The sequence below is a fragment of the Acanthochromis polyacanthus genome, chromosome 12 (genome assembly GCF_021347895.1).
Source record: "Acanthochromis polyacanthus isolate Apoly-LR-REF ecotype Palm Island chromosome 12, KAUST_Apoly_ChrSc, whole genome shotgun sequence".
Taxonomy (NCBI): domain Eukaryota; kingdom Metazoa; phylum Chordata; class Actinopteri; family Pomacentridae; genus Acanthochromis; species Acanthochromis polyacanthus.
In genome coordinates this window covers 28,098,572-28,124,061 of record NC_067124.1, presented here as the reverse complement: position 1 = coordinate 28,124,061, position 25,490 = coordinate 28,098,572, and the positions used below count along the sequence as shown (strand labels likewise).

Sequence of the window (25,490 nt, the reverse complement as noted above, 5' to 3'; positions counted from 1 at the left end):
ATTTGACGCTGATAGTTGCTTTATTATCAGAATTTTTGAAAATATTGAAAAATGCTTGCTCTTATTTGTGTTTATTTTTGATTTGTACTTTTAAAGTGATTTAAACTTGTAAAAACAACTGGTTATAATTCAGGGTATGGAGCAGGTAAAATAATGCAGACAAATAATTGCTAATTATTTGCAGATTTTATTTTTCTATCTGTGTTGCGGCAATGACTGCTGATACTTTTGACTTTTGACACTTTTAGTTGTGATAATAGCTGCTACCTGCTATGTAAAAGCTTGAAAGTATTAACAACTTAATTCTATAAAGTGCCAAAACTGTTAATTTAAAAAAATCGAAATTAATAGTCAGATGTTGTAAAAAAAACAAAAAAAACAAACATAACTACTTGTAAAAATACAGATTTTTAATGTGGGCATGTGTACAGTTTGAACCTGGTTGTGTTACAGTCAACATGTAAAGTAATACATTTGTGGTGATGATTTTACTAGATCTTATCTGGAAAATTCTGTAAAAAATAAGTTATTTCTTTGCCATTTTGTAATCCTTATTATGCATTTTCCTGTTTTAAATAGTTAAAAAAAACAATCTTAATGAAAACAAATTACACCTTGTAAAAAATAGAGATTTTTGATGGGAATGTTATTTACAGTTTTAATCACAGCTGACTTGTAAGTTATTACTTTTTTTCTATAATTTTGCTAGCTATCTGTAATTTAATGAAACTCGGAAATAATCTGTAAAAAAAAAAAAAAATGTTCAAAAAATGTCAGTTAAAAATATAATTTTTTTTATAGTCCACTGGTAAATTTCCCCAAATTCCCAATGATCAGTGTGTGCCTGCAGCTCAACATGTTCATTCAAAAGACAGTAAAAGACAGCAGAAGACTTAGTGTGAACAAAAGAATTTTATTTTATTTATGGATAATCCATATTTCCAAACAAAAAGTAGAGGGGATAAAAACAAACTCATAGAAACTTTCTGTGAATTTATTTACCAACAGACAGCTTTCTAAGGTCCCAGGTGGCTTTTCCAATACCAATACTTGATACTTGATGCCATGTTGGAAATGTGAGACAAACAAACTTGCTTCCACGGAGGGGAAGAAAAAAAAAACAACTTAAAATAGTCCTAAGCTAAGTCACAGTCATAAGTCCAACGGGGATAATATTGTAACATAGACTGAGGTTTTCAGAGGTTAGTGATACATTATTCTATGGTATCGGTACGATAAGCTCAAATGACATGAGTTTAGGGGGTTTTCCCTACACGACAGTATCACCAGGAATTGGAAAAGAGCTCGCGTGAGGTTTCAAAACTGGAAGTGCTGATGATGTTAAAGCAGAAATGTCTCTTCTTGCAAGTCGCCGATTGATTGCATTAAAAATATCTGCAATTTGCATCACTTTTCAGTGACTTGCACCACGTGGGCTCAGTTCCACTCCTGTCAGGACATAATACCTGTTATAACAGGTAACGAGAGATTATGGCACAGTCATAAGATAAATGCTCAGTGACAAAATCTTTGTTCTAAGGCAAGTACAGCTAGTTTTGTAAAATGCCCTTCCCTCCCTTCCCTCCCTCCCCACCTCCCCCAGTCTAAAAGGTCCAATATTGACAATCATTACAAAAAAAAAAACCCAAAAAACAATAAAGAGGACGACCTGTGTCACTCCCGTGATAAGATCATGGAGGGAGTTATAATGAGCTTTTTGAATAAGGAAAAATGCAGGTCCATCCATTGGGGGGAGGAGTAGAGCAAATCTACCAGTGCTGTGATTTTACACGTGTGAGTAAGTGTAGGTTCTGACTAATTTACAATGCAAGTGCCTAAGCTTTTATTTGTATTTTTCTCCCCCTGAGACCCCAAAACAATTACAGACAAACTGAGCGTTGATTTTTTTTCCCCCCATCACCAACACTACCACAAAAATATTCCAAACATTATGCATCTTTCAGCTTTGGCGCAGGATGCTGATAAGTATAAAATCTGCTGGGCCTTTCATTTTGTTCTAGTATTGGCATGTCTGTCTGTCTGTCAGTCTGTCCCACCCTCTGAACCTGAGCTTTTTCCCATTAAACCCTAATATGCCTTAGATGCCTATGAATCCATGATATACTGTACATATGGACACAATCATGAGTTTTCTCTCCATATAAACAGTGCTAATACAAACACACAATAAAACATGTGATCTGCAAAAGTTCAAGACATTTTGGCATTTGTCTTTTTTTTTAATGGCTTCTGGTTTTCTTCTCAAAAACTGGTAAATATACAAAGGGCCTTGTGCTCTCGGCTGTAGCGTCCCACAACAAAGCCCTTGCTCGGTATTCGCCATTGCATGTATGCAGCCTGTGTGAGTGTCGGTGTAGCACCAAGAAGTAATTTTGTTGGCTGCGACTGTTTGCATCGGGGGTTTTTTGAGATTGACATCTGAAGTGAGTCCAACAGACCTGCTGGTGAACTGCGCAATCACCCATTCCACCAACCTGCCCATCTCATTCCACATCTCAAACGTAGACTGTGCCGTTCGCTGAGGGGCCGCCAACTCTCTGCATCGGCGATGGTGTGCGACTGGCTGGCGTGTTTAACCGAGACGTATCGTATTGTCAGTCTTTAGGGTGGAATGGTGAGGGAGACGCCTCCACTGGGAAAGCTGAGAACAATGAAGGGAAGGAAGGATGGATGGATGAGTACTCGGGCCAACCTGAACTGTTTCCCCCCCTCCACAGCTTCTTCTTCGTCGGTGTCTCCAGCTCAGGGCCCGTTCTCGTTGTAGTGGAGGGAGAGGGGCCGCTCACGCTGCACCGTGGGCATGTAGGGCCAGTTGTAGCTGGAGCCTGAGAGCAGCATGTCGCGGAGCAGCGTCTCGATGGGCGTCTTGCCCACCAGGCGCACGAAAAACAGCTGCTCGATAACCGGAGAGGAGACGATGCGCAGCGACGGCAGGCGGAGGAGGAGGCGTCCGAAGCGGTTCGGCTGGCTGGGATACTGGTTCCTGACGTACTCCTCCAGGGCGCACTGGGACTTCTCCTGGATGCTCTCCACATGGGCAACATCTGACAAACCCATAGCATCTGGAGGAGAGGAAGAAAATACTAGGATGAGTTATTTATGAAAGGGTAAGACTTCAAAATAATAATGGATTAGATTTATATAGCACTTTTCTGGGCACTCAAAGCGCTTCACAATGGATCCATTATTCATTCACTCACACATTCTCGTGGTGGTAAGCTACATTTGTAGCCACAGACTGACGGAAGCGTGGCTGCCAATCTGCGCCTACGGCCCCTCTGACCACCACCGACATTCACACGCCAGTGTGAGAGCAGCACTGGAGGCAAGACGGGTAAAGTGTCTTGCCCAAGGACACAACAGCAGATGACTAGGCGAGAACGGGAATCGAACCACCAACCCTTTGATCATTGGACAACCCGCTCTACCACCTGAGCCACTGAGAACACACAAGCTAGAATCTGATACACAATGTTCTGAATGTCAGGTTAGAACCTCTGAAGCCAGTGGCAGATTTGAGAGGCATGTTATTGGTAAAGCATTTTCTGTAAAAATAGAAAGGATCACTGGGTTTGTGACTTCCCAACAATCCTTAGACGAATCATCCCTGCTAACCTTTTCCCTCAGTGAAGTTAACCAAATTTAATTCAATTCAAACAACTTTATTTTTCCAATAGGAACTTCATTTGTGCCAGAGCATCTGTGTACAAGTTGTACATGCAAAAAATAGTATACATAATAAACACAAGCAGCATACTATACACACAAGACATCCAACATACCAGAGATAGTAGATAAGAAGACTGATAAAAATATAAGATAAAAAAACAACAAAACAAAATTTAAGCTCAAAATCACAATTTAAATCACTTTATCTTGCATGTTTCATTGAAAATTTTGAAAAAATTAACTATTTGCACCGACCATGACACCACTATTGAATCAGATGACAAAAATGCCGGTACTTTTCAGATGAACTGCAGGCAGTGTTCACACAGAATAGCGAGGAGAGTATGGAGACCAATTTAAAAACTATGTCGTAAATTATTAACAGTATCTTCAGTCACCATGTCTTTTCTGTGAGTGCTTGGAAAAATGTATATGCTCATTTCCATTTTTCTTAAAATAAATAATCAAAGAAATTAAGGTTTTCTCTTTAATAATTTCTGACATAAAGGCTGCGTCATACAGCACAAAGAATATTTTTGAGTTCTCTCTCCTAGCAATGGCTGTGTTGTTTCTAGAGGTTCAGTGAGCTCACAGTGAGAAAAATGTAGCAGGAGCAAAGAAATGCACAGAAACTACTTGGAGTTGAGAGGGTTAAATTCCAATGATTTGTACAGGATAAATTTTTACAAACATGATTGTTAAAAAAAAAGTGACAGGACAAAAATTCTTTCCATCAAGGCAATGGGAAGCTTCCCATAGGCAGATAAAGTAAAGGGGAAAATAACTAATCCTCATGCCTTTTTGCTCCAGATGTCCCACGTTAATTATGTCAAGATGTCAAAAATCTATCTAACGCGCATTTAAAAAAACCCACAAGACTTACACTAAAGTGCCGTACAAGACAATTATTAAGAAGAAAAGTTACAACACAAGAAAACATAATGGCAGACCTCTACTTTGATGTAATGTCGATGAGAAGAGTCTGAAGTCTGAGCAGTTCTTAGATGAAAAGAGTGGGACCAACTAAGGTAATAAAGGCATTAATAACTTCTTTAAAGTCTTAACTGAATAATACTAACACACTTTTGACCACTGAGCTGATCCATCCGTCAAAATTACAGGAATTATCAGACTGATAATTTACAATCCAATTGGCATAGAATTTTTAACCAGTCAAGTAATGAACAAAACTCTTCTTTTTATTTTTTTTGCAAGACGCACAATACAGAGGAGAAATAAAATGCAATGGAGAGCTTTTTTTTCCTTTCAAATTCCTCAAGTCACAGATTTGTTGCTCAAACTTGAAAAAAAAATTGAAGCTGTCACTGCAGAGATACTTATCTACTTCACCCCTGTGGTCTGTGTTCATAGCACACTACAGCATTCGCTTTCCCCTCAGCTGGAGGTCGTGTTCTGGCTCCCACCTCCTCATATCTACCCTTCTGCCGGCCCCCACCATAGCAGGAGTCTCGCACGACCGAGAGAGTGTGTAACACTGTGCGTGATACTTTTCGCACCCGGTGTGTGGAGGGGAGAGCGCGGGGGATTTAGCAAAGGAGGTCAGGGATGTGTGAACTCAAAACAAAGACCCATTTTACTGTACGCCGCCACATACTGTACGTTCAGTGGAAGAGCTCTTTGGCTCTGCCCCCTCAGTGAACCCACGTTTGGAAGACAGGTATTCGATGAGGGCAATTTATTCTCAAGCTTTTCGTTTGAAAGCGTTGGCCCGTGTTTTAACCCGTCACCTTGCATCGTAAGTCCCCTTTGTCATCTCACACTTTGATCTGTCCCCTGTGTAAACCCTGCCCTGCTGGGCCCCGGTTCCACACTACAGAAAATTTAATTTACCTCATATTTTAATCAAGCATGTCAAACCCTCTTCACCTCCAGTGGCCGCCATTCTCAACATTCTGGGTGAATAATTGCTCCCACTTTGGCTGTATTTCCATCCACTTGGGGGGCAGCTGGACTTTTTTCGTTTTTTGTCAGGCCGCCATTTTGGGTCCTGCGTGACAAGGCAGTCACTGGCTGGTTGGGATTAGTGAAGCTGTCTGTGCGACTGAAACCACTTCGCGTGCCGAAGCGACAGCTCTGTGGGCGCTCTTCCACGCCAAGCACCGTGTTCTTTTGTCTGATCCCTGGGCACACACGAGGTCAGCGGGGGTGAGGGATCGGGGTGGCAGCGCTGAGATGACTGCCCTCTGATGCGGCTTGATGGGACTGGGCTTCACAGGGGGAGCGCAGGGAGGGGACTCAGAGGGAGGTGAGAGACAATTGGTGTTTGTCCGAGCTTGTTAGGTCATCCTCCCAGGTCTGCAGGAGTCAGGTTTATTAACAGGTCTGTCTCGTGTGCGCGTGTCTGCCTCCATTACATTCACATCTCAAGTCTGCGTGTTTCACAAAATGCATTGTCTTCGAGAGTCTTTTGGCAAGACGTGCAGTTTTTTTATTCTATTTTTTTTTTCCAATGTGTGCACATGTGCATCTGCCCATACAGGGGAGTCACATGGGATGCTCAGGGCTACAGGGGTTATGTAGGTCATGGCGAATCCTCCTTCTCACTGAAACACACCATACATAATTCAACTCCTATGGTGGGGGCAGGGGTCCTGGGGCCTGGGCTCAGCTTGGAGTTTGGGGTTTGGGGAGCACAGGGAGGAGGGGTGGATAACTGGTTTCAATAATAGATGGGATCATGAAGGAGAGATGGCTGATGAAAGCAGGAAAGAGAAGGGAGAGGTGGCTCCACAGCCACCCACATTCACAGAGGAGAACGCGGCGGAGACGCTAGGCGCACGCAGAGCGAACCTGACAAGCCGTGCAAGAGAGAAAAAGATGGGAAAATGCAATGAAGAAACACGGAAGAGAGACATCTCAGTGTTGGCGTCTTCACCATCCGTTTCCCCCTGGGTCACAAAGCATGATCTCTCGGTGAAGGATCCCAGATGTGACAGTATTTTGGCTGGCACTGGAGCCCAGTGACTGTTGAGATAAACCTCAACAGGGTTTGTGTATAAACCGGATCAAAACAATGCACATCTCAGGGGTTTTGTCAAGACGTAAGGCCATTATATACTGATTTAGCCAAGTCTGCAGCTCCGTGGGGAGGACATATTGCCGCATAATGTGAGGTTGAGAGGCTCAAGACCCTTGAAGAATGCAGTCCAATCTGTTCCTACAAGACATTGTCTTTGCTATTGAGTACTGACTAGAATAAGAATTCTTTAATCTCTTCAGCTTGAGTATGAAATTAAATTTAAAACTAAACTTGCAGACCCGTCTCTGCTTAAATTATATATTTTTTGGTATCAAGTAAAAGTAGGAATAATTTACGTCTGTCCCACAAAATCCTGTGAGCAGTTAGCTACATGTGTAGAAATTGAAACAAAGATAGAGTTAAAAGTTTCATGTTAACTGCATTAAAATAAGGTTTAAAATAGAGTCAATAGCTGCCTTGTACAGTATGACAGAGATCAAATTACAGCCAAATTCATGGAGGGCAGAGACCATGACTGACTAGCAGGAGGACTGTAGCAGCAGCATTTACATATGGAGCCAATGAGACGATATCTGCTGCAGCATTAGAGGTCAGCTCTCGGTCAGGCTCAGCAGAGGTGAAAAGGTTGTGGGTTAAGCGCAGGCTCTTTGCGATTCACACACAGGTGTCTCTTTTGTAAATGTGCTTCACCTTTTCTTGTCACAGTCAATCCTGGTGTGCATTTGCTGTCCAGCAGATTTTCAAAAGTTCATGTATGCATTTGGCATGAATTAAAGTACCTTACTTGTCCTGCAGTGCTAGGGTTAAAAAAAATGCTTCTATGCACTGAAAAGACAGGAAACGATGACTTAAACTGCATGAATTTGTAGTATTCTGCTTATGTAAGTTTGAAGATTGCTAATGTGTCTATATGGTGTTTTTTTTTTTCCATGTTGAATCTCAAGGGTACTAATGACTTCTGGGCTTTCATACATAGGGTGAGAATTTCTGTATCATTCTCTTTTTCAAAATCGGTTTTCAGTTCCATGTGGCTGTAGTTTTACAGTGTTTGCTGGTGTGTTTGAGCTGCAGCGAACAGCCGAGATGTGAGTGGAGTGAGAGCTGGCAATGTCACAGATAGAAGGGATTAGTTTTCATGCCTAAAAAAAACTTTCATGCACTGCGATGAGGTTTTAGGGGCTTAATCGATGATTAGAGGAAGACATCAAGGTGATCTTAATTTTTGTGAACAAGAGATGATTATTGACCAATCAGGTGGATCAATACTTCCAATTAATCTGTCACTGGTGCTGTTGTAGTCTTTATGTTAATGCGATTCATTCCTCAAAAGGTGACTCAGGCAACACATAATTGCCATAACGTGTGAAAGTTGTTTATTTTACAACAAACCAAAGCAAGTTATTCTTTTAATCAATTAACTCTGACCCTGAATCTATCTTAAATCTCATATTACCAACTGTCTGATTGGGTTTGAATAGCTTAAAACAACACCAACACAGTATTCAGTTACAGTTTAAATGAATCTATATCAGCAATATGTTGTTAATATATAATGATATTTTAGCACTGTCACCCGACAGCAAAAGAGTTCTGGGGTCGAACCTACTGCTGGTGTAAGTAATGGATAAACAGAGATATTTTTATGATAAATAATTAACAATCAACTGACATCTGTTCCCATGTACTATTTATTACAGAGGTAACTGGTTGTATCTTGCTGTGTGGCTACATAACAAATTTTTTTTTTGTTATCAAGTGCCTTTACTATGTTTAAATGTACAGAATAACCTACTGACCACTTCAATGATTCAGGTTAAGTTGTTTACACGATGCCCTGTAATAAAATGTCCCTGCTGACATGGATAAACCAATTAACAGAATGTTCTTTTGCCAGCAGTAGTTCGCTTAGTCGCCTGGTAATTCCTGCCATTCAGCCCAAGCAATAGTGAAGTTGCTCACAGGAGAGAGGTGGTGTTATGCGTGACATCAGAATGTGCTCGTAATCCTCTCTAAGCAGGTGTAGAGAACACAACTAATGAAAGGTCTGACATAGTTCCTGTTTACTACTCTCAGCAGTGATGAATTAACACCTGAGTCTGCTTATGGACTTGTCTAAAAGTGCTTTGCTTACTTCTGATATAGAATCTGACTTATGATTTAAATTTGTCACAACATATTTTGCTGAGATGTCTGTCCTGCGACACAAGATCCGTCTTTGCATACCTTCTTACGAACCCATTTTTTTTTTCTTATGAAGAGTTTGTCCTAATACATTATAGACCCGTTAACTCATCTAACATACAGTCTGTGAATGTGGATGGATCTGTTTGTTCTGCCTTGAAACAATACAAATGGGATTTGAACAGGTTACATCAAAACAGTAATGATCAGATTTTACATATCTGGGTGATGAATTTCTCCTTTCCTTCACCAGAATCCTGTTCCAGTGTTAGATTCCAGAAACAAGACAACATTTCATAGTCTTTCCTCCGCTTGATACATTCAAACTCACCAGACGTGAAGAGCACGATGGATTTGAGGCAGGAATATTCAGCCGTGTCGACCTGCAGTGCCTTCAGCTTCTCCACCTGCTCTTGGAAGACCCGGATGTGGTCCATGAAGGCCACCACGCGCTCCGCCGACATGGGTGAGGCGTGCAGGCCGGCCGCCGCCAACAGAGGGGCCACGTGAAGCGGCATGGAGCACTGGGCAGCGTTGAGGACGAAGAGCTCGCTCCATGACATACGGAGCAGCGCCACCTACAACACAGGAAGTTGAGAGTGATTTTTACAGAACCTCCACCATGATGGTTTGCATGTCTTTTTTTCTGGCAGAGCATCTCAAAAAATTAAAATCACACTTAAAGAGCTCATATTGCATGCATTACAAATTTGTCATTACATTTTTGTGGCCTTCTAGAATCTGTTTACATGCTTTAAAATTCAAAGACACACATTTCTCTTATAAAACACTCGGTTTTAGCTCCTGTCTCTTTGAAGGATCCCTCCAAAAAGTCCAGGCTGCTCTGATTGGTCAACAAAAGTGAAGTAATGTTGGCTATACTCTGTAACCAGAGATCTCAGAGTGTAGGGATGTAGCTCTAGCAGCAGTGGCTTTATGGAGGTAATAATAGTGGACTGTGAGGAAGCAGCTCATTCTTTGTTTCAGGGCCAAACTAGCTCCTAGCTATAGCCGATATGCAAATGTGTTACACTGTGAGATAGATAAGTGACGGAAGAAAAACCTGAAGTTCAAACAAGGTGTTTCAGGCAGATAAGGAGCAGAAATACTACATTCAGTGTGGATTTTGAGCTTTTTGCAGACCTTCAACATGCACAAAAGAACAACTATATAACAGGGTGAGAAACCCCCAAAAGATATACATGGGCCTTTTACATCATCTGTGGCTGACAAATCTGGAGTTGAGATTTTTGCTTTCAAATACAAACAAGCAACTAATGAAGACAAAATGTGCCTGATGAAAATGAAGAATTAAATGTGTGACAATTCTTTTGAGAATTGTTCTATATTTGAGCACTTCATGTACATTCTAGTTACAGTACAACCATCTGGGATCCAATTGTCTGCCGCCTGATAACTTAGACTCTGAGGGCAGCAGCCAAGGTTTCAGGGCTTTAAGTGCAGCCAGGGGATATCCAGATAACAGATACGCAGGTTAAGAGTTTCTGTTCCAGATGTAAATGACATTTCAGTGAATCTCTTTTTAAAGGCAGATACATTTGAAAAGAAAAAGAAGATGTAAAATCACCTTCAGGCAAAAGCTGATGATTTCAAGATTGCATTTTGGCCATTATGTTCAGCCTTCTTTATTCGCCACAGTGCTGTTTATCTGCATCCTACCAAAACCCCTATTCAGGTTTCCAATGGGGGGAAACATGAAAACCTTAGGTACCAAAATCTTGCCCTTTCTCCTTCAGATTCTGCATATTGACATGTAGATATTTGTTTACAGGGAAGACACTACAGCAGGCTTTGGATGGCAATTACACCAAGCACTAATTTGAAACTGGATAGCAACACATACATTTTAATCCAAAGTGAAAAAAGGCACAAGATGAATTGAACATCCAATAATCCAAACTTCTATAGGACATGATCAGAATTTGGTGACATTACTTGAAAGTGCAAACTACAGACAAAAGAAGATGAGACAGAGCTTTATTTATCCCGAGGGAAATTCTGGTGAAGTGTCTGTTGTTAGTTTGAAAGGCAGCAAGGAACACAAGACGATGCAACAGCTTGTCTTAAGACAGTGCAAAGAGAAATATGCTTTTAATCTATACAATATGGAAACACTGTAATCTGTACGAATGGGTTGACAGCATAATTTAAAAACCTGATGGAAAAGGAGTTTCCCAGAGGTGACCACAATTTCAAAACACTAAAGTGGGTCAGAAATATTTTTACTTTACAGAGTAGAGGAATGGAGCCTTTTGATAACACGTTGGAAAAAGTGGGTTTAAGTGCTCACTGAGAGGAAAAGGACAGATATATACTACATGTTGACTTGACGTTAATGCTATATTAATGATGTGGTACAGCTATAGCATGACATATTTGCAATGACTGTGTCTGCCAAAGGTGCATGTGAATATTTATAGGTCAGGCGATTACTCTGTGCCAAGACTTTACAGCTGGTGTAAATCTACATGTGCAGGATTGATGTCGGGTCTATCGGGTCATATTTCTGCCTTCACTGAACAATAAGTACACAGATTTCTTTTTATATGCCACTAAGTGACGATTACCAAAACAAGAAAATAAAAATAAAGCATTTTCAACTGTTTTATGGCTCAATTCTTTGCTGCTTTTGATGAGATGTCAAAGAATTTATGTTCCCTTATGAAACTGTAGTTGTGCAGTGGATTACAGCTTTCTTTTGGCTTTCATTCAATTGAACAGTAAAACTGAATTATTTCATGGCTTTAAATCCTTTTCAGAGATGTTTTCCTGTGCAGGTTTTATTACAGTAATAACGTCAAATTTTGGAACTATGATATTATGCATATTTATACATAAAACACTATAGCTAGAGGCTAGTTAGCTTAGCATGAAGCATAAAAAGTAATTTTTTTTCTCAGAAGCATTTAATCTTTACTGGTCTAAATCCAATCCAGCTAGAATGTTTTTTTTTTTTTTTTTTTAAAAACATATATTTTCTGTTCTAAAAAGTTCTGAGAAGGTTCTGCAAAGTTCTGGTAATGTTTTAGAAGTTTTGTGTTTTTTTTAAGTTTATAGAATTTCCTTCTTTAGGGTAGGATAGAATTATTCTTACCATTCTTAAAATACTTGCCAAATACAGCAGTTTTGTTATTGTGTAATGCTGTGTAACACTGCAATAATGTTTTAAAGAAAAACTTTTTTTCCAATGCATTAGCTGCACAACATCCCTGAAAACATCCTTGGAATATTGCAGACATCATTTTTTCTCTCTCTGTTAATGTATTACATAACAGAAATCTTTGATAAAAAAAATATATATATATCTGAGACGTTGATAACATCTCGGAAACATTTTTGACAACCTTCTTCCTTTGTTGTCCTGTAACATAATCTGTGGCCCCGACAACATCCCTCAAACATCCTTTGAATGTTGCAGGTAAAACACTGTCTCAGTGAACTTTTAACTTTAGAGGAGCACTATTTGAAATGATAAACATCTCCAAAAAGTTCTTTGAACATGAGAGTAAAATAAAAAAAAAGAAACATTAGTAGAACTGTTACATAGGAATAGCTGCTTACGTCAGGGGCTGGATTAGGCCTGACTAAAGCACAGCTAGTCTGCCTATTCCAAAGTACAAGAAAAACCAGAGCTTCAGCGTGGATGTAAAATTACATTAGGAATGTGTGGAAAGCTGATAAGGTCATTAATAGTCTCATTTCCTTGCCACTTGATGGTTTAATATCGGCAGTAGCCACTTAGCTCCAGCATTCACCCTGACTGCATTCATAAACGTTAGTAGCTGATATTAAAGAGCACATATTGTGCACATTTACAAGTTTATAATTTTATTTTTTGGGTCTACGAGAATATGTTTGAATGCTTTAATGTTCAAAACATTATTTTTCTCATACTGTACACTGGTGAAGCACCCCTTTCCATCCTTTTACTGAAGCACTCCATTTTCTGTTTCCTTATGCCCCCTCCTCTTAAAACATTCAATTTGTTCTGATTGGTCAAAAGCATGGCAATGCTAGTTAGTAACCCCAGATTTATGTGTACAGGATGCAGCTCTAGCAGAGGAAACAATAGTGGACTATGAGGATGATGGTAATTCTTCGTTTGTGTGACATACTAGCTGCTAGGCGGGCAGTATGCAAATGTGTTACATGGTGACAGAGATAGATAACAGAAGACAAACTCTGACTTTAAACCAGGCATTTCAGACAGGTAAGGAGCAGTGTTTTTTGTGGCCAGAAAAATTCACTTTGGCTTGGACTCTAGGTATGGGCTCTTTAAAACATCTAACAGCAGAGAAATGAGATGAATAATGATCAGCTTTGAGGCAGTGGTCTGTGGGACAGACAAACGGTCTCCTTGCATGGTGGTCCTACAGTTCAGCATAAACTAGAGGGAGCTTCAATAATAAAACTGGTCTTTGAACAGACGTATGTAGCGATGTAATGACATGACCGTGAAGTGGCTCTCTCACTGGAGGAAAACCAGATCTTCTAAGTTTCACAAGTTGAATTAAGGTTGAAACGGCACACAGCGGCCAACTTACCTGATCCATGAGCTGCAGATCAGGGAAGAAGGGGATGTTCTTGGCCCACTCAACAGCACTGAACAGCAGCCTGGCCGCCAGCTCGCAGATGTTCTCGATGCCCACAAGGTTGTTTCCTTGCATGCACTGAGCCCCGTAGCGAGACGTTGGGTAGGGCTCGGCACGCAGCAGCAGGGAGATGAAGCCGGACAGGTAGGGCTGGCTGTTGTACGGGTCGGTACCGTTGGTCAGGTACTGTCCTGGGCTGCTCTGAGAGTTAGATGTACGTCCTCGTTGTACAGCTGTTTGAAAAGACACATAAGAGTCAGAATTCTGCTGCATATATTTAAATGTTTCATGGATGAGCTTATGACTTACAAACCGGACTATAAATAAAAACCATTAGGATTGTACTGCAACACTACTACAGTCAAAGGGGCCCTGCACAGTCTATGCACAAAATAAAGTGAGTCCTAAAGCCTGCTGGAGCAACAGAGGGGAGAGGAGACGAAGACCGAAAAGAAAGAAGCAAATTGGGCATGTCAAATGCGCTGGATGGGGGTCTGCAGAATGGGGTCGAAGGGGCGAAAAGCGTAGCGACGCAACATTTCTCCGACTCCTAAATATGTCAGCGCCCGCCTTCTCGGTGGAGCGATGGAAAGTGGCCAGGCCAAGGCCATTCTCTGCTGCTGTTGTGCGTCAATGAGTAATGACAAGCAGCAGCTGGTAAAGATATAACACTTCTTCACACCTACATATGCTATGCACCCGCATATGCATGCACGCACCACACATGAATACATACGGTAACACCCCCCCACCCAGCCCCTGTACTGGCAAATGGCTGAGCCTGAGGCAAAAAGGGCACGCAGAGGCCACGCTCTGAACACACACGCAAACCACCCCCTGGCTGTGGAGCGATGATGATGCGGCGACTGCTCAAAGGCCCATTTGGAAAACACCTGTTCAGTCATCCCCACTGTCTGACTAATAACTCCATCTACTGTTACACAGAGCAAGTGGGAGAGAGAGGGGGGAGAGAGGAGAGAGGCAATGAAAATGCAAAGAGGGGCCACGTGTGGGGAAAGAATGAGGTTAAAAGGCTGAAACGGTGAGATAAGGTGGAGAAGGAGAGAGTGAAAGGTGATAAGTTGAGAAAAGCAAGATTGAGGGCAAAGCGAGGGCTGAGGGAAGAGTGGAGGGAGGCGCCGAGTTCAATACGTTTGAATATAGCCTGAGATGAGGCTGCAGATAGCGAGCCGTGGTTTACATAAAGAGACAGGTGGAGGTTGGGAGAGGGGCGAAAGAGAAGGGAGAAGGAGGGGGCTTGGAAAATGCTTTTCAACTCTCCATCACCTGTCACCTCACACACAGCAGCTGTGTCAATTGAACGCATCTGAAAACAGAGGTCAAATCACTCAAGAGCGTTATAAAAATGCCTTTAATTTTCGGCCATCCTCTGTGCAGGAAAAAATACCTCCGCACAAAAGGTGTTGACCTCAAAGTACTAGTTTTCCCTGTGAACTTGTGTCAACCCGTGTTCCTGGAAAAGAATGTGGTCTCCTTCAGCAAACAGCGCAGTCTCGCTAGACTGAGCTGTGGAGAGGTGTTGTCTGTCACAAAGACAACGTTGCACAAAAAGACAACGTTGCACAACGGGATGTTCCTCGTTCTCCCCTTTTGCTTTACTAAATAACGGCTGTCGGATTAGCCACACGTGTCTGTCTTTGTTGAATTTCATGAAGGAAGGAGATGCAGAGGTAAAAGTTTATCAAGACCAAAATGCTACGATTTATACTACGTTTTCCTGGTGAAATATGTTTTCAGTCACTTCAGGTACTCTGAGGTGCTTTGCGTGAAATCCCTGCTTTCAGACAGGGATTTCGTTTCAATGCTAGTTTGTAAAAAATTTGAAAATAACAACAATATATGATGTTTCAAGCTGCCCTTAAAAACAATGCATAGCATCATTTGCTGTGCTTTTTAAAAACCATTTGGAATCACTATTAACTTCTTCCACTCCTCTTTCTTTGGAGCAAAAACACCTGAAACAAAATGCTTAGTAGTTTTTGATACAGTTTGACGATATGCATGAATGAGGTGTAGCCAGAAAGCAAACCCTGAAAGTTTTCTCTTAGAGTCTCAGAAAATCTGGATTTACATAAAACCAGCACAGTCAACATTTGAAGGTAATGAAAACTGAGGAGTTTTGTAAAATAAAACAAGGGTTTTCAGGACAAATAATTTATATACTGTTTGAAATCTTTTAACTATTTGTCAAAATGCTGCAGGACCAGAATTAGCCATTAGACTATTGTTCAAAATACAAAAGTAATGCAAGACAATTTGTGCTATCTTTTGAATCCAGCAATGCCAGATGTCCATATTTTTTTGACTCTAAGTCAAAGTCTCAGTGTGAAGAGAGACAGTAAAATCATGGATTCCTGTTGCCTTCAGAGATTTTTTTGTACAACAGTCATTGCAACTTTAGATAGTGTGTTTTTAGGGTGCTGTTGTGCAAAATACTAAAGAAATGAAAGAAATTTGATGCTATTTTTGCAAAGACATGGATTTTGTGAACCAAGCGACACCAAATATGTCAATGTTTATTGATGTGATGTGCAGGTTGCGTGTGCTGTCTGCAAGTTTATGGGGTTAAAGTAAATCTGTTCTTTGATCTGACAATGAGGTTTAGGTATAAAAGTGTGTTATGGTTCAGGATAAAATACGCTAGCATTCGGGAAACAGCTACGATGTGGTTTTAACGATAAGGTCAGAGGAGGATTGTGATTATGAGAAGCCAGCGTTTAGCATTACAGGATTCAAAAAGCGGTGGTAAAATTTTGTAAGGAGGAGTCTCTGAGCTCTGGGACTCCACTAAAACATCCTCTGACTTCATCCTTCATCCTCCGCTAGAGGGCGTCCTCAGTTGAACGCTACCAGACATCGAAAGGACACTTGTGAAATGACTCATTCTGGCGACTTCTTTGGGAGGACAGTCTCAAACGACTCTTCCCCGACTGTCCATATCTCAGTCTGTGACCTGAAACTGTCACTCTGTCCTGGTTTTGCCTAAAAAAAAATAAAAATCTTCTACAGGAGTGAGCAGGCCGGTTTATTTTTGAGTTTCTCCCTGAAGCTGCGAACAAGTTGTAAAGCACATTGTCCCCGACCTCCACAGAGAAATGATCAAATTCATCTGTATTCAATTACATCGCAATCTGCTTGGGCCCCGCTGTTTAGAGCTTCTCTGATTTGTGAATTCACAGCTATTAATCTGCTCTTATATTGATTAGTGGTTAATCCTGCAGATGGTGGTGAATCTACTTGATCCACTTGACTTTTCAAAAGCCTCATTGTGGGGGTCACTCGTGCCTGAGAGGCAGAGCACTTGAGTACGTCTGACTGAAACACATCGCTCTCTGTTTTTCCACGCCTACAGCCGCCTGACGAGAATGAGGAACAGACAGAAAGGAGAAAAGGGCAGAGGGGTGATTGTGGAAAGGTCCAAAGAGAAAAAGAGGCGAGCGTAGAGACAGAAGGATGTGCTATCTGGATGTAGGAAGAGAGCGAGAGAGACAGAAATGACATTAGATAGAAACAGATGCCTGAGGATAAGAAAAAAAAGGAAACCGGGGTCAGAGATGGAGAGATAGAGAAGAAATCGAGGGTAGAGGAGCAGAAAGTCAGATTTGAGAGTCTGCCATAATCTGTTTCCTGCTTTTTAATTGGTGCACTGTGGCCTGAGCTTAATGCAATTGACTGAGCCTGTCGAGCGTCGAGTGGAGGAACAAGCTGCAGCATACACAAAGTTATTTCTATTAGGCAAACAAATTTATTCTGATTCCACATTGAGGGCAGAAAAAGGCACTTTAAAAAGGCCAACAAATCCCTAAAACCCCAAACAAAACAGCATCCCGTGTAGGTAGGGCATGAAATGAGGGCACGAGAGTGAGGGAGAGGAGGAAAGTGCATGCAAACAGAGGTACCATGGGACATTTCAGCTGCGACTTTCAAAATGCCACTTCAGCAAATGGCAGCGAGCAGAGTGCACAGTTCGCTGCCTGGCTGCCCTGGATTAGCCTCTGGGTCAGACTGTTAGTGGAATTACAGCAGCTAAACACAATTAAGGTCTATCAACATTTGGACTAAAAGGTCACAGTGCCGGGGCTACACAGCCGCATTATAGATTTGGCTCAGTCTAATAGTTGCATTTAATAAGTAGCTTTTCTATTTCTAAATCTTCCACTGACGGGCAAAACATAAACACACAAACCTGCGTGTCCACGTCACCTCAGGTCATAAAACTGTGTGCATGAGGCACTGGAAAATTCTGTAATCAAAAATCATAGAACACGTGGTTGCAAATACAAAGACAAGGAGATTATCCGCTAAAAATACAGCCGGAAAGCAGCATTTTCTGTGCGTCGGTGTGCACAGACACATGCATGGTGAAGGTTCAGTGTGCGAGGTGACACCGAGGTAATAACCCCCTGGCCCTCATAGTTTTATTTTGGCCCTGAACTTTGACCTGCAGGTCGCTGTAGCGGGGCAGCCAGAGTCCGACCAGAGCAGGAAAGTAAGTGAAATCAAACTTTGAATACCTCGCAGCAACCTCTGTGAGTGAGTGTGTGTCATTGTTGCACCACTGCTCAACTTTACTGTTTCTCATTCGCATTTTTTTCCTGTCTCTGGCTAAAATTTGGGTCACTCTATTTCTATAAGGATTAATCTAAAGCTCAGGGTTTTCCGCTAATTCTGCCAGAGAACTACAATTATCTATGTGTTATCTACAAATACTGTGGAGTGTGGTTTCATGCAGCCTGGCAGAGTCCATGGTCCACTGTATTTATCCTTATTGTGTGGTGTTGTGCAAGAGCAGGCTCTCTGCTGTGTATTTTACAGGAACATTTTCTGCTTCCAGCATGTTCATATTTCAAGTCTTTTATTTTATTGCTATTAGAGTAAAAATGGCTCCCATGGCTCACTGGATGTGAAAGGTGTTTCTTAAAGCGATGAAGCTACAGAAACAGGAGCTTGTTTTTGATCTTACAGTTAATAACTTTACTGTTTTGATGCACTTTTATTGCTCTCAGTATTGTTTTTTCATCATGTTAAATCTGTAAAAAGTGTACGCCACCTGTCCTGTGCGAACAGGCAACATTAGAAGGACCATTTCCCAGCTAAATGACGGATTAATCCATTATTTTTGGTGGCTGGAGCAACGGACTGCCTTCACAGCTTTAAACTGGCCCAACCTCATGGAGACTCCTTGGTCTAACTTATTTAATGGTGTACTTAACATCATTTAGCCCTAAATTAATTAACTGACACTATGTCTCAGAAGATGTTGGTGTGGCTGTATTTTGTTGAAACAGACGGACAAAGAGTCGAGCAGCAAGTTTGTGCATCAAACACAGCAGCTCATCTAAAAACAGCTAACTTGTCCGTGTTAGATTCCTCTGTATTTCTTGTGCTGGAGTTGTTCTGTTTTCATAAGTCATATGAAAGTGTGCAGCTGGTCTGCTCTCAGTGTGTTCTCATCATCTCAGTATAAAAGAGTCAATTTCAAGTGATTTATGTGCTGCAACTACTAGCTTTTCTATATGGATTTAAAATGCATTTAGGCTAATTAGACTAGAAGGTCTTGAGTGGTTACAGGGATGTAGAGTGTATTCAGTGCTCTTTACCACATTTTGCTCATCTACATACAGATAATACACAGATTTCTTGCTTTCCCAGGAAGCTGATGTTGATTATCGGTAAGAAAAGCGGTCTAGCGTCTGAAATGTGACTATTTTTCTGAGTTTTTTCCTCTGCTGTGACTGTTAACTTTGAGCTGGGGGTAAAAAGTGGCCATTATAAGCTTTGGGAAATGCTAATTGACCTGTTTTTAAAAATCATTTTCTGACATTTAATAAACCAAACAACCTACAGTAATGATCACTATTTGCAGCTCTACATGATGTCCGAGGTTGCTGTGAACTGTTCCAACCCGCTAGTTTACAACAATACCAAGTCTGACTAAGCTTGACAAACTTAAATTAATATTTTAAAGAAAACAGAGAGTAGGAAAATGAATATATTGGCCAGCTTCACTACTCTTCTTTCTTCTCCCCTTTTCTGAACAGAAATTCTTGAGAATGAACCACCTGCACGCCGAAAGAGGACTGATTCTGTCCCCGGTTGTCTGTCAAACATGAAAGAGCAGAGGTATGCAGCGAACGTGAGAGACACAGCAGAACGGGAGCGCAGAAGAACCGGAGGCGGTGCAGGAGCGGGAGGCAGAGCTGACACAGAACGAGACCGACAACGACGTGGAGGGCAGAGGAGCTTCGCGTGAGCAACTTGGGTCGCTTCACTGTGCGGCTGCAGTTGCCTCAGTCTTCATCTCTCAGACTTGACGAGACAGTTCCTGAATTAATTAGTAAACCGAATTCGCCCAGTGACTCTTGATGCATATTTACACACCACCTCCCCTCCTTCCCCTCTTTATTTACCACACAGCGGGGCCACAGCAGGACAAAGTTGTCCCCGTCGACTCCTGATTCCTCCCAGAAAAAGTCTGCTGCAGTTGTTAGCGGCGCTTTATGGCTTCATCTTCTCCTTCTGCTGCTATAAATACTTCAACTACACCTACATAAGATCATCGGCTAAATGCCTAAAATATAAATGTGCAGGGCTTTCCCTGCAGTGCTATTTTAGTGTGCAGCAGATCGGAGCCTCTTTGGGGTTTAAACGTGCCTCACACATACAATAGCACCGACAAATTCTCCACTGTGTGTTACTACAACTGACCCAAGTGACACATAAAAAACAGGTCGAGCCACTTAAGTCAGCTTGTTAGCATGAATGACTAAATGCACCTGAGAAGGTCATGTTTACTTTTGTCTGTGCAATGTGCAGGAAAAGGCATAAAAGCACGCCTTTATATTGAACAAGAGCTCAGCAAATTGCGACACAAAGCCTCACAAAAAGAGCAGAATCACTCACTTATTCAATATCAAACTGAGGCCCCAGTGTGTCACTTAGACTGGATGATATGTCAATGGGAGTCATTTTCCTCTGAGAGGCCTGCCATAATGACTGCAGTGCGGTGACAGGGGTTAAGTATTGGAATTTGTCAATAGCTAAATTACTGGCATAAGTAAAGGTTTTCAGAGCTGAAGTGAGGCCAAACTGCAGCGTTTTGGTGTTAAATTGCCTGCTGTTACAAGCTCACCGAGTATGGATTAGTCAATACACGCTGTCTGTTAGGTTGGCTATTTGCACACTGGAGGGGCCCCTGGACAGTTCACACATTTGGACTTTGAGTCCAGCCACTCTGTTATTAATGTTTTAGTTTTGGTTGACCTATATTTTCTGCTGCTGTTGGTATTTTGTCACAGCGTAATGTGGGTCAGAGGAGGCAGTTCAATGTGGGTATTACAGATTTCTGGCTGTTGGGTCCGTTTCCATCACTCACTATACACTCTGCTAATTCAGCTAGCTGTGTGTATGACTACATGTGCAGACAGCTGATTCATGGCAGACAAGTTGACCTTATCATCGCGTATAAAAGCATCACAGTAAACTGCCACACGTGTCTCGGTGAAGTCGGCGGCTCGTCCTTGCGGGGTGTTTCAAAATTAAAACGTTCACTCCAGTTCAAAGGAACTGTCAGGCTGATTCTCTTTGCCTCCCTGCTTCCTCGTCAGCCTAGAAACCGCTCTGACAGAGAAACAAGTGGAGGTTCTGTGCAGCTGCGCGATGAGACAATGACACTGAGGCTGCCAAGGTTTCAGAGGTTTGATTCCTACTGAGGCTAGGCGCTGAGATGTTTGCTGTCACGCTGCTGAAAGGTGCTCTGGGTAAAAGTCTCCAACAAATGATATTATGTTCAACACAGCAGTCTACAGAAAGAGGTCAAACGTCCCCTTTGGGAGACAAACAAAACTAAAAAAAAAAAAAAACCCACATGAAAGCAAAGAACTTCTAAATCTGCCACGGTCCACTCATGAAACTTTCAGCATGTCTTCTCAGGCAGATAAATATTTATTTAGTCTAAACAGAAGAGTCACACAACGATGTTAGTGATATTAAAAATCGTATTTTTAATAACTGAGAGCAAGCTGCTGTTTTTTTTCATATATACACACGAGGAAATTGTGGTATCCAAAAACATAATCTGCACAAATCCGACTTCATCTGTGGATGAAACTGTGCGCTCCATCCAAAAGCACTCACATTATGACCCATATGCTATGATGGAGCACATTTCAAAAGGAAGTAAAAGGCTTCTGAATAATTAACAGCGTGCCAAACTCTTTCAGCTCAACAAACTGTGTTTCAACATCCACATCTTCTGCTGCATTTTCGGAGTATCTCAAAACATTTGAATATGGATCATATCTGAGAACAAACATTGCGTCGCCTTGACAACCTTAGGTGAACCTGTTGAATAATAAAGAAAACATGACTTATGTATGACCTGTGGGGAGACAGCAGCAGCAGCCATATGCTTTCAGCAGTCCTCACACTTATCAGTTGGAACTCAAGGATACAGCAGGATTCAGTTTACTGTAGATGCGACAATAAAAATAACTGTCTTTAAATATTCATGTTTATACAACTGCTTATTTGTACAGCATTTGTCTGGGTGTTTTTTCTAACAAATAAAATGTAAATGACATCACTCAAAAACAGCCGGGATTCTGTGTTCTGCTTATTTTAAAGTAATTACACTCATCACCGTTCAGCCTGATTTGTAATTAGAAAATATTATTTTAACTTCTGTAAACTGTCACTAAAGTGTCTCATATGCCTCAGCAGAGACTGCCCTTACCAGACAACAAAAAATGGTGGCTGAAAAGTGGAAGTCAGTCAACAAAGAGGATTTGAGGGCTGACCTCAAATGCCCCAGCAGATGAGTTGAGCCAGTGTTCTGTTGACCTGCTTCACATTTAAGCCTTTTACGCACAAAAAAATATCCATATTAACCAGTCTGCCAGCCATCTTTAAACAGTTTGGGATAATTTTGTTGCTTTTTCAAGATTTCATTTCTGTCAGCAGACATTATCTGCTGTTGTGTCAATGAGCCACACACTTCTGGTTTCATCTCTAACTAAAATATTGCGACAAATAGACAGATTTAAATGTATTTTTCACATAATAAAGACACTTTATGATTTCCTAATGTACTTGTTTACACTGTGGACTAGTCAGTAAATGAGCAATGATTCATTCCTTTTAACTTCACTGCTAATAAGTGTGAGTTTTAACCAAACAGTGACAACAAAACTGCAAAAACAATTCACACTCCAAACAATGAAACGAGCTCATTTTCATGAAGGATAAAAAAAAAACCCTCTCCTCTCCAGATATTTTGAGAATTTATTTTTTGCATTTGTTTTCCAGTAAATACGCTGCGGGCGTCAGGCGATTTCCTCGGGTTCTTTCAGTCGGAAAGGAGCATGATCGAGTCGGTGGCTTGCGGGCAACACTGTGTACAGTGCACACACACACACACACACACACGGGGCCAAAGGAGGCAAAGGAGTTCACTCGCGAGAACCCTTGAGGGATCATCTCACCTCGGCTCTATCAGGGCGGGTATTTCCACCGTCTTTGTATTTACACTGTGGCTCAGCCAAAGAACAAAGAGCTTGTGGGTTGTTGTGGAGACACGGTCTATACTTCAACATCCACTGCCTGAGTGTCCTTGAGCATGACGGGGATGCTGTGGACCCTAATCTGTCCACTGAAGGGGGAAATGCAGCTAATAGGGTAACATTTTTTTTTAAACAAACTTCTGAGTTTGTTGCTTTGGTAAGGCGCACAGTTTGCTTAAAAGCAAACTCCCATTTGTTTCCAAATCAATCAAACCTGTACTTTTGGTTATAAACCTTCAGAAACAAAAGATGCTTTGATTGCGCACAAAAAAACCCCAACAAAAAACAAAAGAACAGCCAGAGAAGATGAACTTTTCCTCACTTTGGTCCACATTTTCAACCATCGCATGCCTTGTGAATGAGGTGTCGCCGCTGAATGATAATTAATAAGGGAAGCTCCCCTCTTCGCGTTTCCACTGCTCCTCTTTGGCATCAACTGACCCGTTGTTAATTCAACACAATGCAACAAATGTAGCGGCATCCTCTTATAGCGGCTCGGGGTGTCGGTGAGCAAACAGCAGCATAATTAAAACCGAGAGACAAAGGACGGATTTGGGAAATGGATGAGAAATAAGCTTTGTGGCAGCGCAGGTGGTGACTGATTATTTGCACGTAACAGCAGACACTGAGGTTTAAAACTGCACGGAACATTTTGGGGTGCGTATTCCACATCACATGGCGATTACTTTTACGCGCAAATTTGCAGCGAGCACGTTCCTTATTAGATGCGTGAGATAAATTCTTCAAAAGTACAAAAGAGTCATATTTAGACTGATATGTTTTATGCTCTTGCAGGCAGAGGAAATCTATCAGCGCGGTTAAGTAAATCTGAGTCCAAAATGGTTATGTTCCAAATGGGGACCCTCCGCCTTATTGTATAAACTTTTTTGCAAATATGCGTTTTGTAATATGTGTAAAAAAAAAGTAATAAACCATCACACAGTGAAGGGTTAGTCACTTCTTTTAAACAGTAAAATATTTTACCCCCGACTACCAGACTTAACTGGCTGTTAAGATCGATATTTTATAGTGATGGAAATTACGCACAACTTTACGCACAGAACATTTGTGAATTCGTGGCACAATCTCAAAGTGACATCTATAACACACTCACAGGCCTTACCTTCTCTCCTCATGCCGACTTTGAGGCACTTCTTCAGCCGGCAGTACTGACACTGGTTTCGGTGGTGCTGGTCGATGGGACAGTCTCGGTTCCCCCGGCAGGTGTATGTCAGGTTCCGCCTCACCGAGCGCTTAAAAAAGCTTTTGCATCCCTCGCAGGTGAACTGGCCGTAATGCTTCCCACTGGACTTGTCCCCGCACACCATGCAGTCCACGTTGGGGATCTTGTCCCCGGAAAGTGCGTCGTTCCCCGGGGTGGAACCGTTAGGTGTCCCCGGCGCCCCACCGGGGTCCTGGCCGCATATCTGGAGCTGAGACCCGGGGTCTGCAGAAATGTTCTCTGGCCACTGGTTTACTACCATTGCCATGCTATCCCCAAACACTTGGTCTCTGTTTAAATCACAGAAGGAGAGTCAGACTGCGTGATAGAGATCCGTCCTGACGTCTTGGGAGAAAAAAAAAGAAATGAGGGAGGGCGAAAGGGCGCTTCCCACTTTCCCCAGAGGTCAGTCTGAGCGTATATGAGCTTAATTCTGCAAATGTTTTTCAGTGTGACTGAAATCGTCCCGTAAACATCTATCAAAGTTTACAGCAACAGCAAGTTATCAACATGGTCGATGCATGAAAGCTCAGCCTACAACTCCCGGTGTTCCTGGCTGCGCAGCAATCCATAAACACGTTGTTCTTCAGAGTGGAACCTCTTGGGAAAGTCTGTTCCAGTCAGTCAGAGCCTGAAACTCAAACGCTATCTGACTGTTTGCTTTCCCCCAGAACTTAAAATAAGATAAATGACACTGACTATAAAGCAAACAATGTGTCCTCTTTCTTCAGTCAGACGCTCAGTGTTGCGGTTGGAATCGCTCAAGGTGAATTCTTCGATCGCCAATTTGACTTAATACTGATCACATGCCCCTTTTTACCCGGAGAAAGCTTCACTTAGTCCCAGCGGGCTCTTGAAAACGGTGTAAAGCGAAGGGAGAAGGCAGTCCCGGTTCCTCTTGTAGTTGCGTGCCACGGAGAGGATTCGGAAAGCGACGTCAATGCGCGCCGTGATATCTATTTACCGAACACACCGCTGAAATATCCTCCGAGCTGCGTGGATGCTCCGTATCCATGCAGGAGAGTCTGAACACAGACAGAGAGAGCTCACCCGCCGTTTCAGTGTATCGCTTCACCCTCCGACTGTGCGTCCTATCTCTAAGAGTCAAAGCTACAATTTGGGGAAAGTGTCAGCAGCAGGCTGCCTCGTACGGCTGCCCTCCTCTGGCGGCGCTCCATATACGGGCATAAGTGCCAAATAAG

At 42.0% G+C, this 25,490-nt stretch overlaps 1 protein-coding gene and 1 long non-coding RNA gene across 2 annotated transcripts; one reads left to right on the top strand and one right to left on the bottom strand.

The window, feature by feature from the left end:
* Nucleotides 1–893: 893 nt before the first annotated feature.
* Nucleotides 894–25,436, bottom strand: nr2f5 (nuclear receptor subfamily 2, group F, member 5). The gene is made up of 4 exons (XM_022190468.2): nucleotides 24,190–25,436; nucleotides 13,438–13,718; nucleotides 9,204–9,450; nucleotides 894–3,083 (listed from the first exon to the last, which is right to left on the bottom strand). Exons 1-4 carry the CDS (start codon nucleotides 24,554–24,556, stop codon nucleotides 2,764–2,766), a joined length of 1,215 nt encoding a protein of 404 aa, XP_022046160.1. The 5' UTR covers nucleotides 24,557–25,436; the 3' UTR covers nucleotides 894–2,763.
* Nucleotides 5,121–11,498, top strand: LOC127536565 (uncharacterized). Its single transcript, XR_007945599.1, has 2 exons — nucleotides 5,121–5,956; nucleotides 9,126–11,498. It is a non-coding gene; the product is annotated as an uncharacterized LOC127536565 (long non-coding RNA).
* Nucleotides 25,437–25,490: the final 54 nt, after the last annotated feature.

Bases quoted from the DNA above. Each gene is read 5' to 3' on its own strand.
- nr2f5 (XM_022190468.2), bottom strand. From the start codon at position 24,556: ATGGCAATGGTAGTAAACCAGTGGCCAGAGAACATTTCTGCAGACCCC. The intron at 9,451-13,437 runs GTAAGTTGGCCG...CCTGTGTTGTAG, and splicing joins ATCTGCAGCTCATGGATCAG to GTGGCGCTGCTCCGTATGTC. The intron at 3,084-9,203 runs GTGAGTTTGAAT...CCTCTCCTCCAG, and splicing joins CATCGTGCTCTTCACGTCTG to ATGCTATGGGTTTGTCAGAT.